Below are 16,455 nucleotides of genomic sequence, written 5' to 3'. Positions count from 1 at the left end.
GTCAATGATTTAATCAATCATGACTGTAAGGAAGTCTCCATAAAAACTCAAAAGGACGGGATTTGGAGAACTTCTGGGTTGGAGATTCAGGAAGAATAGTTCACTCGGAGAGAGGATGGAAGCTCCACTGCCCTTTCCCCATACCTTGCCCCGTGCCTCTCTTCCATCTGGCTCTTCCTGAGTTCCATCCTTTTATGATAAACCAGCGATCTAGCAAGCAAAATCTTTCTCAGAGTTTTGTGAGCCACTCCAGCAAATTAATCAAACCCGAGGAGGGGGTTGTTGGAATCTCCAATCTAGAGCCAGTTGATCAAAACCACAGGTGTTAACCTGGGCTTTGACTGGTCTCTGAAGTGGGGGATGGGGCAGTCTTGTAGACTGAGCCCTTAAACTGTGTAATCTGATGCTATCTCTAGGTAGATAGTGTCAGAATTGAGTGGAATTTTGTTGAATTCTCAGACTCCCAGCTGGTGCCCCAAGAATTCCTTGTTAGTGGGGACCGCCCTGCAACACACACACATAGCAGTGAAGTCCAAGAACCCTTTTACAGGCCCAGGTATGAATGCTGTCATGAAAACCATCACAGCAAATGGGCACCCAACCTCTTGGGGTTTTGTGGCTGTGATGGTTCATTTTATATGCCAGTTTGGCTAGGTTGGTGTGCCCAGTTGTCTGGTCAAACACCAGTCTAGATGTTGCTGTTGAAGGAAACCAGAATACGTTGCCCCAAAATATGCCTCTTTGACATAAAAATTACTTTGCAGTAAAGGTATTTTTACCAGTAGGTGCAAGAATGATGCTCTGACTCTCCCCTTTTTCTTCCTGAAAGCAGGAGATAAGACCTTCATATGAAAGATGTGTCCACCTCCTACCAGAAGGAAAGTAACATTCTTATCATCAAGGATGGGAAGTTACGACTTGAAAAATTCTGTAAAACAGACCTTATTAAAATAATTCCTGTCTTTCCACAGTTTAGTTACTTTTCCACAATCACCTCTTTGCTCAACCTGGTATAAAAGCATGTAGGTTTTACCACTTCTTTGGCAGAAACATGAAAAACTAAGCTATGTATTATTTAGAAATCTATCTCAAAATGATAAAGAAGATCAAGGAAGTGACAAAAAAAAATTGAAATAATGGTTACTTCTGGGGTAGAGAGGGGGATGGGATAGAGAGACACACAAAGGGTTTCAAAGAGTTGATAGTTGCTGTAGACTGAATGTTTGTGTCTCTCTGCATCCCCAACCTGCCAGATTCATATTAATCCTTAATTTGATGGTATTTGGAGGTGGGGACTTTGGGAAGTGCTTAGGTCATGAGGGTGGAGCCCTCATGAATGGCTTGAACACCCTTGAAAATAGACCCGAGCGAAAGACTTGTACTCAGAAAACTATAAAACACTGATGAAAGAAATCAAAGATGACATAAACAGATGGAGAAATATACCATGTTCTTGGATTGCAAGAATCATTATTGTGAAAATGACTATACTACCCAAAGAAATCTAATGATTCAATGCAATTCCTATCAAATACCAATGGCATTCTTCACAGAATTAGAATAAAAATTTTACAATTCATATGGAAAAACAAAAGACCCCAAATAGCCAAAGCAATCTTGAGAAAGAAAAATGGAGCTGGAGGAATCCGGCTCCCCGACTTAAGCTATACTACAAAGCTACAGTAATCAAGACAGTATGGAACTGGCACAAAAACAGAAATATAGATCAGTGGTACAGGATAGAAAGCCCAGAGGTAAACCCATGCACATATGGTCACCTAATTTATGACAAAGGAGGCAAGAACACACAATGGAGAAAAGACAGCCTCTTCAATAAGTGGTGCTGGGAAAACAGGACAGCTACATGTAAAAGAATGAAATTAGAACACTCCCTAACACCATACACAAAAATAAACTCCAAATGGATTAAAGACCTAAATGTAAGACCAGACACTATAAAACTCTTAGAGGAAAACATAGGAAAAACACTCTTTGACATAAACCACAGCAAGATCTTTTTTGACCCACCTCCTAGAGTAATGAAAATAAAAACAAAAATAAACAAATGGGACCTAATTAAACTTAAACCTTTTGCACAGCAAAGGAAACCATAAACAAGATAAAAAGACAACCCTCAGAATGGGAGAAAATATTTGCAAATGAAACAATAGACAAAGGATTAATCTCCAAAACATACAAACAGCTCATGGAGCTCAAAATCAAAAAAACAAACAGTCCGATTAAAAAATGGGTGGAAGACCTAAATAGACATTTCACCAAAGAAGACATACAGATAGCCAAGAGGCACATGAAAAGCTGCTCAACATCACTAATTATTAGAGAAATGCAAATCAAAACTACAATGAGGTGTCACCTCACACCAGTCAGAATGGCCATTATCAAAAAATCTAGAAACAATAAATGTTGAAAAGGGTGTGGTGATAAGGGAACCCTCTTGCACTGTTGGTGGGAATGTAAATTGATACAAACTGCTATGGAGAACAGTATGGAGTTTCCTTTAAAAAACTAAAAATAGAACTACCATACGACCCAGCAATCCCACTACTGGGCATATACCCTGAGAAAACCATAATTCAAAAAGAGACATGTACCACAGTGTTCATTGCAGCACTATTTACAATAGCTAGGACATGGAAGGAACCTAAGTATCCATCGACAGATGAATGGATAAAGAAGATGTGGCACATATATACAATGGAATATTACTCAGCCATAAAAAGAAATGAAATTGAGTTATTTGTAGTGAGATGGATGGACCTGGAGTTATACAGAGTGAAGTAAGTCAGAAAGAGAAAAACCAATACCGTATGCTAATGCATGTATACAGAATTAAAAAAAAAAAAAGGTACTGATGAACCTAGTGGCAGGGCAGGAATAAAGATGTACACAGAGAATGGTCTTGAGGACACGGCGGGGAGGGGGAAGCTGGGGCAAAGTGAGAGTAGCATGGACATATATAAACTACCAAATGTAAAATAGTCAGCTAGTGGGAAGCAGCAGCATAGCACAGGGAGATCAGCTCGGTGCTTTGCAACAACCTACAGGGGTGGGATAGGGGTGGGTGGGTGGGAAGGCTCAAGAGGGAGGGGATATGGGGATATATATATGCATATGGCTGATTCACTTTGTTGTACAACAGAAACTAACATAGTATTGTGAAGCAATTATACTCCAAAAAGATCTGTTAAAAAGAAAAGAAAGAAAATAGACCCCAGAGACCTCTCACACCTTCCACCATGTGAGGACACAGCACAGATGTCATCTGTGAAACGGGAAGTGGGCATTTGCCAGACACCAAATCTGCTAGCGCCTTGATCTTGGACTTCCCAGCCTCCAGAACTGTGAGAAATAAATGTTTGTTGTTTATAAACCACCCAGTCTATTCTTTTATAGCCGCCTGAATGGTCTATGGCAGTAATATTCTATTTCTTAAGATCTAAGTGTCTCTCTCTCTCTCTCTCTCTCTTTCTCATTCTGTGTGTGTGTGCATATATACACACTGTTATTAATACATAAAAGATTCAATAATTTAAAAAAATCTTAAAAAAATAAAGTAGGTCTTGTGACCCAGCAATTTCACCCCAAGGTATTTACCCAACAGAAATGTGTACGTATGTTCACCAAAAGACATGAACTGGATCATTCATGGAAGCTTTAGTCCTAATAACTCGCAATTGGAAACTACCCAAGTGCCCATCAATGGTTGGATGGACAAATAAGTTGTGTCACATGCCCACAATGAAACACTACAGAGCAATGAGAATGAACGAACGAAACCCCCACATGGCAACATGAATGAATCACACAACCTTGATGGTAAATGAGAGGAGTCAATCACACAAGAGTACATTCTGTGTGATTCCATTTATGTCAAGTACAGAAACAGGCAAAACTACTCAAGGCTGTTAGAAGTCCCTTTGTCCATGGGAGAAAGGTTGAGACGGGACAAGAAGGGTGCTTCGGGAGCTGTAATGCTGTTTTTTCATCTGGTTGCTGGTGCATATGCGTTCAGTTTGTGAAGAGGTACTGTGCTGTACATTTATGATGTGTGAACTTTTCCTGTATGTATATTATGCTTGAATAAAGGTTTTTTTTAACGTCTTTATTGGAGTATAATTGCTTTACAATGGTGTGTTAGTTTCTGCTTTTGAATAAAGTTTAATAGCAAAGTCAGGTGAGAGGATGTAGAAGGTCAGGGTGGTGGTGGGTGTGCTGTTTTCTATCAAGGGGACAGGATCAGGTTCTCGGATAAGGTGAAAACTGGACGGAGACCCTGAGGGAGTTCGCTGTGCAAGTATCTGTATACCTTGAGGAAGAATATTAAGAATATTGTGATGAAGATAATGGGCACGATTAGATCAGTTGTGATACCTGAATCCTGGAATGCTAAGTAGCCTTAGAGACTGGGAGATGTGACACTGACATGGGAGAAAACTGATGACTATGAACAGTGCAAACTGGATGACACATAGCATTTGTAATAGCCACAATTTAATTTTTCGATTATGTAAATACACATAAAATGAAAAGAAAGAAAGAAAGAAAAAAGAATACGCTGGTGAGTGCTCACTGAGCTTATTTTAGACAATGAGTTCCTTGAAGATGAGGACCTGGTCCACCTTGATATTCCAGTGTCTACCTCAGTACCTAGCACGTTGCTAACCTACAAATTGAATAATTTTTTTCTATATTATTCCAGCCGCTCCCAGGATTTCCTTCTGGTTTTTAGAGACTTTTTGTTTCGGCCTCGTGGTCTCTAACTTTGCTCTTTGCCCTTCCTTCTTTTGAAAAGGAGGGAACAAATCGTGAGGCGTGAAATAACATGTTTTCGTCCATCCCAGTGGCGGAGCTGGCCTCCTCCTTTCTAAGCCGTTTCCAAATGATCCCAACACCCCGTCTCTCAGCCTAGCAGAGCCTCCTGACTGGAAACCACACATTTTAAAATTTACCCCCAACTCAACCCCTCCCAATGCACACACCTTGTCCCATGGGTCCTAAGGGGCTCATTTCTAGTGTAGCACTTACTACACATCACTGTGACACTTTGTTTGCCTGCCTCGCTCACTTACAAGCTGAGCAGTTATGGGGTCAAAGCACATGACTCTGACTCTTACCCTATAGTCTTTTTAAAAATTAATTTTTAACAATTTAATTGCACTGTAGTCTTTGAAAAGTGCTGGTTGAAGGGGGTGGGTCAAGGTTAAGAGAATCAAGAAAGGCAGACTTGGGGTTGGGAAGTTTGTTGATGGCTGTTTGATAGGGTAAGAATTGGTACTAGGAAAATAAGAGGCAAGGACATCTAGTTTCAAAGCAAACAACAACCACCCCAAAAAAATCAGAATCGAAAAGAAAAAGAATGCTAACTGAGGCAGCAAAGATGCCAAACCCACAGAAACCAGCCATAAATTAACAACTGTATTAGGGTTCTCCAGAGAATAAGGCGAAGGGGGGTGGAGGGAGAGAGAGAGTATTTATTTTAAGGAATTAGCTCACAAAGTGTGGGGACTGGCAAGTCTCGAATCTGTAGGGTAGGTCAGCAGGCTGGAAATTCAGGCAAGAGCTGATATTGCAGTTTTGAGTGTGAAATCCACAGGGCAACAGGCCAGAACTCGGGAGGGTTTCTATGTTATTCAAGTCTTGATGAGAATTCCATCTTTTCCGGAGACCTCAGTCTTTTCCCTTAAGATCTTCAACCAGTTGGATGAAGCCCATCCACATTATGGAGGCTAATGTGCTTTGTTCAAAATTAAATACTCATCCTACCTTAGAAGTACCTTCACAGTGTAGGGCAGGCAAATTTTTTTACCTCTACCCTCTTAGGGTTTTCAGCTGGGTCTGCGAATTGACATAAAACAGAGTAGCAGGGGAAAAGCATACAGGCTTACTTAGTACAAGTTTTACGTGACGTGGGAGCCCTCACAAGAAAATGAAGACCCAAAGAAATGGCCAGATCTATGTGCTTTTATACCAGATAGAACAAAAAGAGGTGATTGTAGAAAAGTAACTGAACTGTGGGGAGGCTAAGGAAAGAAAGGAATTATTTTTATAAGGTCTGTTTTACAGAATTCACTAGGTCTGCGTCTTGTGAGTGGAAACTTTGCTTCATTTTTCTTCATAGCACTTTTCACCACTTAATATATTTATCTATTATCTGACTCACCCTCTTCCTCACAACTTGAAAACAATAAAAAAAATATGTCTTATTTCTATTCACTGCTGTATCTTCAATTCCAAGAAGAGTGTCTGGTACATAGAAGGTGCTCAATAACACCGGTTGAATGAAAGGATGAAAAACTTCGCTCCCTACATGAGTAGTATGATTCAAGCTGTTTGTGAAAATGAGACAATTCTAATGATGAGCAATGTCCTGTAAAAGTTTCCTCTGTGTTAAGTAAAATGAGAACAGGGAATTTCTGAGGTAAAATTAAATGTAGCTTAAAAAAAAAAAAGTAGTTGGCCAATGGAGCAATGGAAAAAGCATCAGCCTCAGCACCAGCCAACTTAGACTGGAATCTGGCTCTGCCACTTGCCAGCTGTGTGCCGTGAGCAAGGCTCAATCTCTCTTGTTTCCACTTCCTCATCTGTATAGTATCTGGGATGAGTGGGTTAGGCCGGTATACAGATGAAAACACTCAGAACCAGTATGTGCAAAAAAAAATTGGTACCACAAACTGTCATCAATATCTAAGGCCAGGGAAGGCTTTGCAAATCAAGCATCCCCACAGAACTTTCTCTGCATCCTCCTCCAATTTAAATTTTATATTATAAACATACCTCATCTTTAAAAAAGGCATCCATCTTCTCTAATTAGTTTTCTCCTCAAGCAACAACACTTTGTTTTATGTTGGTGAAATATGATTCACATACTGTAAAATTCACCCTTTTAAGCTTTACAAGGCAGTGGTTTTCATTACATTCACAAGGTTGTGCAACCATCATCACTCTATAATTCCAGAACGTTTTCATCACCCAAAAAGAATCTTCACACCCATTAGTCACTCCCCATTTCCCCCTCCACTCAGCTCCTGGCAACCACTAATCTGCTTTCTGTCTCTTTGGATTTGCCCAGTGTAGACATCTCACATAAATACAACCAGACAATATGTGGCCTTGTGTGTCTGATTTCTTTCACTTAGCATAATGTTTTCAAGGTTTATCCATGTTGTAGCACAGATCCGTACTTGATTCCTTTTTATAGCTGGATAGTATTCCACTGTATGGACATGCCACATTTCATTTATCCAGCCTTCAGTTTATGGGCATTTAGGTTGTTTCCATTTCGGGGCTATTGTCAATAATGCTGTTATAAACATTTGTGTACAAGTTTTGTGTGAATGTATGTTTTCAACCCTCTTTGGTATGTATTTAGGAGTGGAATTTTTAGGTCATATTTAACTTTTCTACATCTAATTTTCATTTATAAATATAGTAACTCTATATTTAACTTTTAGAGGAAACTTGCCAATCTGTTTCCCACAGCAACTGCACTATTTTACGTTCTTGCCAGCAATGTATGAGGGCTCCAATTTCTCCACATCCTCATCAAGTATTTACTGTTTTATTACTACTTATCATTTTCCCTCACCCACATTAACATTGCAGCAGCCCTAAAAACTATTTAAATTAAAACAAAAAATTTCTATGACACTCATATATTTAAAAATGACTCCAAGGTCATTTTCTAATTATTCCTGGCAGAGAATATTCAGTATTGCAGCTGCCTTGGCTAGCGAGGGATCAGTGCACCATCACACCGTTTCTTACAGAATCCCAGGACAAAAAACCACTTTGGGAACAAATTTCTGTCTTAGAGAGCTGCCCGGAGTAGGCACAAGAGTAGCACTTGAATAGCTCTTCATCTGCAGTTCACGTTTTTTTACTCTATTCTCTCACTGTCCACTGCGGGCGGTCTAGCCCTAGGTGGAACCCGGGCCGCCTGTGTGCGCAGGCACAAACCCTTAGCCCAGCCTCCTCCCTCCGGCCCCGCCCCCCAGGCCCGCCCCTCCGCCGGCATGCCCCCCCATCTCGGCGCTTTGGGGCTGAGGGAAGAGGAGATGAATGTTAAAGAGGATCTGCGGCCAATCCGCGTGCGCCTCCGGGAAGCGGCGCTCCACACTGGCAGAGTAAGTCTGATGACGTAGCCACTCTCCAATCCGCATTCTGGGGGCGGGACTCAAGTCAGGCGGTGCAAGGCAGGAGGAGGAGACCGCCGGGTGGAATCACGTCACCTGGGACTGGAGCCGGAAGCTACGTCTGGCAGTGAGCGCCCCCCAGCACCTAAGGCTGCGATGGTGAGTGAGGACGCATGCGCGGGACTACGCGCCGGGGGTTCGGTGTCCCTGCCCCCCCATCTCTTTGGTCGCCCAGTCCTGAGCCTGCACTCCGCCCTCACCTCCTATCCGCCCCGGGACCGAGAGGGAATGGAGATGGAGGGGTGGCGACGTAGAGGGCTGAGCAGGGGACGGTGGGAGGGTGTATAGAGGCTGGGGAGTAATCTGAGGGGGAGCGGCGGGCCACAGGTGGAATTGGAGACCGGGCTGAGGGGAGTTGTCTGTGGGGTAGCAAAGGTGGGGTGTAGAAGGCCGGTGGAGCCCAGGGGCAGAGAGTGAGGACTGACGGAGGCTCAGGAAGATCAGTGTTGAAGGCCATGTAGAGGGAAGAGGGTCTGGAAGGGCCCAGGTTGGGGAAAGAGGCCTGGGGGGCCATTGTCAAGAGAGAGACTTGGGTTTGCCAAGGGCTGTTCTTGGGTTTGCCAAGGGCTGTTCTCTTAGCCTGCTGCTCACTGATTGCATCTTTACCCACTAGACTTCTGCACTGACCCAGGGGCTGGAGCGAATCCCAGACCAGCTCGGCTACCTGGTGCTGAGTGAAGGCGCAGTGCTGGCGGTGCGTTCTGGAAAAGGGAGGGGGGGTTCCTCCAATACACATCGCCCGATGATGCCTTCTAATGTTGCCCAGTTTAACCTGATTTGTCTCTGTTCTTGATCTTTACCTGGTATCATGCCTGGCATATAGGAATTAAATTCAGGAATTAAATCAATTAATCTCTCTCTGGAATCTTAGTCCTGTAACTGTTTTCAGGTAAAAGAGGTTTACTGACTTTACCAAAGCCAGACTAGTTACAGGTTTGTTGATAACTGACATTACCTGAGTTATTCTTGAGTATGTCTTTATTTGGTATTTATTGAAGAGGCTTGGTATTTTGTTCTGCAGTACAATATAGTGTCAGTGCTCTAGGAGTTTTCAATCTAGCTGGAGAGACAAGGCTTAAGGTTAAAAGTTCAGCTAGAGAGACAAGGCTTAAGGTTAAAAGTTCAAAGTATTGCACGTGGTAAAGATAACTGAAGGAGTCCAGAGAGTGAAGGATTCAGCCCTTCGTGTTATAACTTGTGTTTTGGCAAGGAAACTTTCTTGGAAGAGACAAGAATTCAGCTGGCCTTAAAAGATGGATGGTTGTGAACAGGCAGAAAAGAAAGAGCATATTCAGGGCTGGGAGGTGGACATATTTGCAGGAGTGTGACATCAGCCTGTCTGAATTGCTGGGTTTATGTTGAAAAGATTTGGAAATGTTTGGGGGAAGAAGAGGATATGTTAAGGAAATATCTGATTGTGGAGGACTTTCAAGGCTGGGTTAACACCTGTGGATTAATCTTGGCGGGTAATAGGAGCTTTGAAGGGTTTTTGAACAGAAACATGAGCTGATGAAGTGATTGAGCGGAACTGTTCTATTAGGTGTAAAGATGAGCCGGAAGGAGAGGGATTCAGAAGCAGGGATGCTGTTGCCAAAATCTAGGTATGAAACAGCTGGTGGCAGTGAGAAGGAGCAAGGGGAGAAGAGATTTTTAAAGGAAGAATCGATATGTCTTCCTAATGACTAGAGATAGGTAATAGAGGAGATAACTTTTCCATGCTGTAAGACTTTGAACTCAAGCCTAGAATGATGGTGCCTTAGCAAACAGGGACTTAAGAAAGGAAGTTGATTGCGGAGGGAGAGAGGTAAGGGGAATTTTGGTGGCTTAACTTTAAACACTGAGTTTGATATAGAATAACAGCAATTAAATATATAATGCTAGGAGTTATTCTAAGCATCTTGCTAATATGCTCTCATAACCCTCACAACAAGCCCGTAAGATAGGTATTGTTGTCCCCAATTTACAGATGAGGTAACTGAGGTACAGAATGTCCAAGAGAGCAAAGGGTGCTGAATTTGACTCAGTGGGAGGCCCATATTGAGGAGGTAGGAAGTTGAGATCACGAGAAAAGAGGAAGCCCAGGCCACTGTGACATCATTACCCAAGGGCTAGGTAGTAGGAAGGGGTTCAGGGACAAAGGGGATGTTTATGTTTCAGATTCTGCAGACAGGGCAACAAACGGGAAGACTGAGGAAAAGACAGCGCCTGGGACAAGTCTGTGGTGGGTGGGCACTGATGTTTGAGAATGTGATTTTATCAAATAAGTGGGAACAGGGAGAGAAATCAAGATTCAGGGATTAGGAAAACAGCGTCAGTAAAGAAATGGATGAGAGTCACTGCTTCCCAGGAGGAAGCCCGGTATTTTAAGGTTGACAAACAGGATGGCATCAAGAGGGGCAACAACGTCACAGGGCAGTTTTCAGGTGGGTCTTTCCAAAACCGGGGGTGACCTTGGGGTATTGGAAAGTGGAGGCAGGTTACAAGTGCTAGAGCCAAAGTGTCCTTGGAATTTTCTCCCAATTCTGTTCCCTAATTCCTGCCATCTTCCCTCCTCTGTCTGCATGCAGTCATCTGGGGATCTAGAGAATGACGAGCAGGCAGCCAGCGCCATCTCTGAGCTGGTCAGCACGGCCTGCGGTTTCCGGCTGCACCACAGCATGAACGTACCCTTCAAGCGCCTGTCGGGTGAGCCCCTGGCCCTGGTGACGGTGTTGGGGGGTGCTGCTCCCCGAGGCTTCTCAGGGAAAAGCACCTGTCTCCTACCAGCTGCTCACCACCTCCCTGGGGTCCCTGGTTCTGGCCACTCTGTTCCCCTTGGTATTCACCCCTGCATCAGAATTATGAGAAAGCAAGAGAAGGGGATTTAATGGAGACCTCTCATCTTCAAATCTCTGAGCTTGGAACTGTCAAATTTCTTTGGCTTTGGAGCCCAGCCAGTTTGTGGTGACCCCCAGGGAGGCCTTCGCACCCCACTAACTCTCTGCTCCCTTCCCTCTCCCGGGGCGGGGGAAGGTGTGTCTCCCCTCCAGTGGTCTTTGGAGAACACACGCTGCTGGTGACCGTGTCGGGACAGAGGGTGTTTGTGGTGAAGAGGCAGAACCGAGGCCGGGAGCCCCTTGACGTGTGAGCCTGCCAGAGGGCAAGGGGCAGAGGTGGATGGGGCCGTGAGCCTCTGTGATGAGGAAGACGCAAACCTCCCCCCCCCCCCCGCCTCTCTCTTGATTGCCATTAGAACTAAGGCTGTTTGCTCACCCACTTCCCCACCCCTACCGGGAAGGGCAGAGGCTTGGGGACTCTGTACTATGTTAAGGAGAGTGAGGGCAAGGGGACCTCCCTCTCCTCACCTTCCCTCCTAATAAACGTGAGTCTGATGTTCCCAGGCCCAGGGATGTGTCGTGTGTATTGGGGGGAGGAGGGTCACACCCATGTGTCTTTCCAGCTTCTAGGGCCTCAGCCCAGAGGAGTGGAGCAAGGCCACCTCTAGACATCTAAAACTGGGACTCAGAAGAAAAAGAAAATGGGTGGGAAGGGAGCTGAGGGGAGCTATTTGGTGTACATTCTAAAGGAAATCTTTCTGAGCCCCTGGCTCTCTGCTCCTGCCACCAACACCACAAAGAACAGTCATTCTTCTCCCTCCTGAACAGGTATTTAATAGTCTTATTTCAGTTGGAAGCAGTAGTTGGAGAATAAGTTACAGAACAGACAAACCAAAAAAAAACCCAAAAAACCAAAAAAACCCACGTAAGTGCTTCAGACTGCAAACGTAAACATGAGGACGAGGGGAGGCCACCAAGCTCTCTCCCCTGACCTGAGACAGGAGGGTCATGTCATTGTCGGGTCCCTTTACCATCACCACCCTCTGATCTCAGCCCTGTGGGTGGGAGGGAGGGAGGGAGTGTCAGAGGCAGGGAAGACAACTTAAAGGAACGAGGAAAAACACTTTGTAAACTTAGAACCACGGTGCAAGGCAGGGGGCAAGGGGAGCTCCTGGAGCCCTTGCCTTGGCCGAGGGGTGGGGCCAGCCCCCCCAGGAGGTCCGGGAAATACTGTTGGCTTCACGCCGCAGCCATTCCTGTCCATTTCACAGCTTCTTCCCTCGTCCCTCATCAGCACACACAGACAGGCGGCCCTGAGGGCCTCCTCACCCTCGGTGGGAGGCATCCCAGGGGAGGCACAGCCTGGAGGGAGCACCGCTCCGGGGGCTGTTGATTTCCAGGAGTGTGAGAGGGAGGAGAGCTGGATGGCGCTACTTGACGGGCTCCACCACCACGCGGACCTTGCACTCGCGCTTGGCGATCTTGTCCAGAGAGAGCACAGCCTTGTCCGGGGGCAGGTAGAGGGGCGAGGCTGACAGGCGAGGCACGGGGGCGTGATGCCCGGCGCATCCATCACGCTGCCCGACCTGGGGGGAGGCAGAGGCTATGAGCTCTGTTTGACCCAGGGCCCCTCCCTGCTCCCTCTCCAACTCCGGCCTCTACCAAGTCCACTGGCACCCCTCCCGCGGTTCCATACCTCATGAGGTGGCTGCGGGAGGGCTGTTGGTGGGAGAAGGACTGAGAGCGGCCCAGGCTCGCCTGGTGCCTCTCGACCAAGTCCCGGACGGCAGGGCTGCTGGGGCTTGCTCTTGCGAGAGATAGTCCGGGCCCCTCTGGCGGAGGGTGGGACACGCTGGCGGTGAACTTGCAGCTTCAGTGTTCATGTGCTGGCTCAGCTGGGGTAGGGAGACATGGATCAGCCACCCAGCTCGGCCTCCAGGCCCCAGACCTCCTTTCAGGTCATCTTCCCCACTTGACAGGCCGAAGTCGGATCTAAATTCCACCTTCCCTCCGCGCAGCTTTGTAGCACCACCCATTATGCTTCAGCCACAGAAGCCAGCGGCCCTGACTCCTTCCACCTGACGCTCTGCCTCACCCAGCACACAGCCTGGCCCCCACCAGCCCACCTCAAAGAGCCCCGTCCTCAGAGCCTGGAAGGCCACACTGAAGGTGAGCGCGCTGCCCTTCCGGGAAAAGCCGAGGTTGTTGAGGGGTGTATGGCAGACGATGGAGTCCAGGGCTGCCTGCATGGCCCGGCGCTCCTCCTCACACAGCTGCTTTCCTGGGGGGGACAGAAACGGGGGCTGGGAAACACATCTGTATGGTGTTCCTCAGTTTGCAGAGGGCGTTCACGAGCACAGTCTTGTTTTGATCCTCAGAGCCATTCTGTGGAGTAAACTGAGTATATGCTATTGTTTGCTGAATTTTATAAATAACAGTAGCTAATACCTACTGTGTATTGAGATCTATTCTAACTACTTCACATAATATTAACTCACTAAGTCGCCGTAACAGCCCCACGAGGTATTATTTTCTCTGTTTGAGAGATGAAATATCTGAGGCTCAGAGAGATTAAGTAACCTACCAAAGGTCACACAGCTAAGAAGTGGGAGAGGTACAAGTCAAACATACCAGGGAGCCCAGCTCCAGTGTGAAGGCCCTTAAAATCACTCTGCCCCGCGGCCTCTCTAAACTCTCCATTGTGACACCATGGAGACCACCCCCGTTCAGAGCCGAAGCAGCCAGCCACAGTCACCCATCTCTGTGACTGCTTCCCTTCCCCTCCCTTCCTTCGGGACAAGGTTAGGCCTGGCAGCCACCTACCAGCCTGGGCGTGCTCCGGGGTCCACACGAGCCTCACAGCAAGGAAGTCTTGGAGATTGTTGAGCAGCGTATAGGTGACAGTGAAACGCTCGTAGGTCCGAACAGGGGACTCACAAGAAGCAGTCATCACAAAGCACGGGCGGTCCAGGCGGATGCTGGGCAGGCTAGAAGCAATGAGAGAGAGAGGGAAGCAGGATGTGTGTGTTTTGAAACAAAGATGAACAGGATGGTACCCAGGCGGGGCCAGGGTGGGGTGTCCCACAAACTCACCGGTAGTGGGTATAGATGCTCTGGGTAAAGGGCAGCTTCGGCGTGGACCACTGAACCACAGCGATCAGGGGAACTTCTAGGCCCTGCCAGAGGGACAAAGGGAAACATCACATGTATCAGAGGTTCCCTCTCCCCTTAGTCAACCCCCTGGCCTCTTCCCCCCACTGCATTTTTCTCACCCTTTCTCCTGAACACACCAGTCTCTTATACTCACCTCCTTGGCCCCTGGAGGGGGCTGCTCACCCCCTCTGAGCTGGAACAGGAAGTTGTGTTCCTCCAGAGCACTAAGCAAGCAGGGGAAGCAGCCAGAGGTACCAGGGAGCCGGCAGAAGGAGCCCATGGAGACTTCCCCAGATTGGTGACTAGTTCAGAAGAAAGGGACCAGAGCTGGATCTTTCCACACCAGAGCTCTCGGCCCTGCCCCCATCCCCACCACTGTGCGGCCCTGCCCCTCCCCAGGACCTCACCAGACATTGTCCACCAGCAGCACAGAGCCATCGGGCATGACAGGCAGATAACTGGCATTGAAGTTTGGGAGAATGCGGATATCCCAGATGGAAATTTCCTCCTGGGAGGAGCTGTTCAGCACTGTCGGAGGTAACCAGCTCAGCTCAGAGTATCTGGACCCCTTGGACCCCACCTTTTCCCCCCTAAAATGGATCTATCCCCACCAGAGTAACTGACACCCAGTCAGTGCCCTTGCTGCTGCCCAAGAACTGAGCCGCCAATCTGCTCACCCTTGAGCACGGTCAAGTGTTTTCCAGCCACAGTGAACTGGCGACATTTCAGAACTGGAGGGGGCAGCAGAGTCAGCAGGGTGCTCACTGCAGGAGAGGGCGGAGGCAAGAGATGATGGGCTGGGTGAGCCTCATTCCAACCCACAGTTCTAATCTTGCTCTTCTCTCCAGCTTGGGCACTTGCCAGTATCACCCCTCCACTGTCCCCCAAATTCCAGACTCCAGCATTTCCTCTCTGCATTCTCCTCCCCACCTTGGGCCTTGAAAGCGCTCTGCTCGCCCCGGAAGGTCTCCGCAGGAGATCGGGTTTGCAGCAAGCGCAGGTAGCCTTGATCTCTGACCTCTGGTGCCTCAACCTCCCGCTTCCACACGGTCACTACAATCTGAGCACAGGGGACACAGGACCACAGTCGAGAGAAAAGACACACGGCCAGCCTCAGAAAGGGCGTCTGAATTAGGACAACTGCTCCACCCCGTGCCAGCCTTACCTTGGCCTTAGGTGTCCCTGGGGGCAGTCTATCCAGTGAAACGGTGAGTGGGAAGATGACCTCATCTGTGGACACAATTGGTTCCTCCACAGGCAGCTGGGTTGTGAAAAGGGTGAAGAGGTCAGAAGAGTCAAGGCCGCCCGCAGCGCCAGCGTTCCCTTTAAGATCTGCGGTATGTGGTTCTCGCCCTCCCCTCTCCTCACCCGTCATCGGCCTCCCGCTTCCCTCCAGCGTCCCTCTCCCCTCCGGTCTTTGGAGCCCAGCAGACCGCCCCTCCGCCCTGTGCCGTGTCGCCCCGAGCTCCTCACCGTGGTCGCTCCCCCTGAGGTAGCAGGGCCCGGGCCGTGGGTGAGGAGGGGGCTGCAGCCTCGAAACAACCCCCCACCACCAGGGTCCCCGCCCCCCGGGGGTTCGGAATCCTGGTCGCCGGAGCCACCGCCCACGGGCGCCCCTCCGGCGCTGACCGAGGCCAGGGCGGCCAGGGCGGTCGCCAGTTCTGCCCAGGCCCCTCGGGAGCCCAAGCCCGGGCCGCCTCCGGCGCCGGACCCCACGCCGCCCCGGCAGCGCAGCACCAGCAGGAAGCGGACAGTCTCCCCCAGGTAGAGGTGGTTGCGCCGGGGCAGCGCCCGGTACCGGCCCGGGTCCCCAGCCAGCTCCGCGCGTGGCGGCAGCGGCACGGCGGGGAAGTACATCGAGTAGTCGCACTGGGACTCCATGGGCGGTGAAGGCGGCGCGGGCCGGGGAGCGAGGTGGGCCGTGGCCGGCGGAGGGCGAGGGGGCCGCTGGGGTGGGCCCGGGGAGCCCTGAGCCCCGACCGGTGCTGCGCGTGGCCGGACCGGCCCGACAGACCAGCCGGGGCCGGGAACCGGGGCAACGAGCCCGGAACCGAGACCCCGTGGGGCCGGAACCGGGGTGCTGGGCCGAATGACTGGAGAGACACCGGAAGCGGAAGGGAAGGGGCGTGGCCTCGGAGGCGCCGGAATTTGTGGGCGACCGGATTTTGGACGAGAGGAGCGGCGTGTTCCTGTGGTTAGCCCGCTGCGTGAAGGGTTTAGGTGAGACTGCAGACAGACCCCTTATTAGAGAAGAACTATGAAGAGAACCCCCT

At 48.6% G+C, this 16,455-nt stretch overlaps 2 protein-coding genes across 4 annotated transcripts in view; one reads left to right on the top strand and one right to left on the bottom strand.

Moving 5' to 3' along the window:
• LAMTOR4 (late endosomal/lysosomal adaptor, MAPK and MTOR activator 4) overlaps window positions 1–11,594 on the top strand; it is a 67,498-nt gene extending 55,904 nt beyond the window's left edge. Inside the window, exons 3-6 of one of the 3 annotated variants that reach the window (XM_032605191.1) lie at window positions 8,016–8,144; window positions 8,827–8,907; window positions 10,781–10,898; window positions 11,243–11,594. In XM_032605191.1, the coding sequence (XP_032461082.1) occupies window positions 8,016–8,144; window positions 8,827–8,907; window positions 10,781–10,898; window positions 11,243–11,340 (426 nt within the window). In that variant the 3' untranslated portion in view covers window positions 11,341–11,594. Of the gene's footprint in view, window positions 1–8,015; window positions 8,145–8,169; window positions 8,313–8,826; window positions 8,908–10,780 lie in introns of those variants that run through there. The other 2 variants (XM_032605193.1, XM_032605192.1) reach the window with 2 other exon arrangements.
• A 246-nt stretch (window positions 11,595–11,840) lies between these two features.
• On the bottom strand, window positions 11,841–16,399 carry MAP11 (microtubule associated protein 11). The gene is given in 13 exon segments (XM_032605178.1): window positions 11,841–12,566; window positions 12,569–12,615; window positions 12,726–12,898; window positions 12,901–12,924; window positions 13,156–13,310; window positions 13,853–14,016; window positions 14,123–14,205; window positions 14,337–14,484; window positions 14,590–14,710; window positions 14,860–14,946; window positions 15,113–15,242; window positions 15,348–15,443; window positions 15,656–16,399. Coding segments are annotated over 13 exon segments (1,743 nt in total). The 5' UTR covers window positions 16,064–16,399; the 3' UTR covers window positions 11,841–12,459.
• Window positions 16,400–16,455: the final 56 nt, after the last annotated feature.

Source organism: Phocoena sinus, chromosome 15, assembly GCF_008692025.1.
Source record: "Phocoena sinus isolate mPhoSin1 chromosome 15, mPhoSin1.pri, whole genome shotgun sequence".
In the NCBI taxonomy this organism is placed as follows: domain Eukaryota; kingdom Metazoa; phylum Chordata; class Mammalia; order Artiodactyla; family Phocoenidae; genus Phocoena; species Phocoena sinus.
Note: the sequence above shows the minus strand (reverse complement) of the source record. Positions and strands in the feature narration are given on the sequence as shown.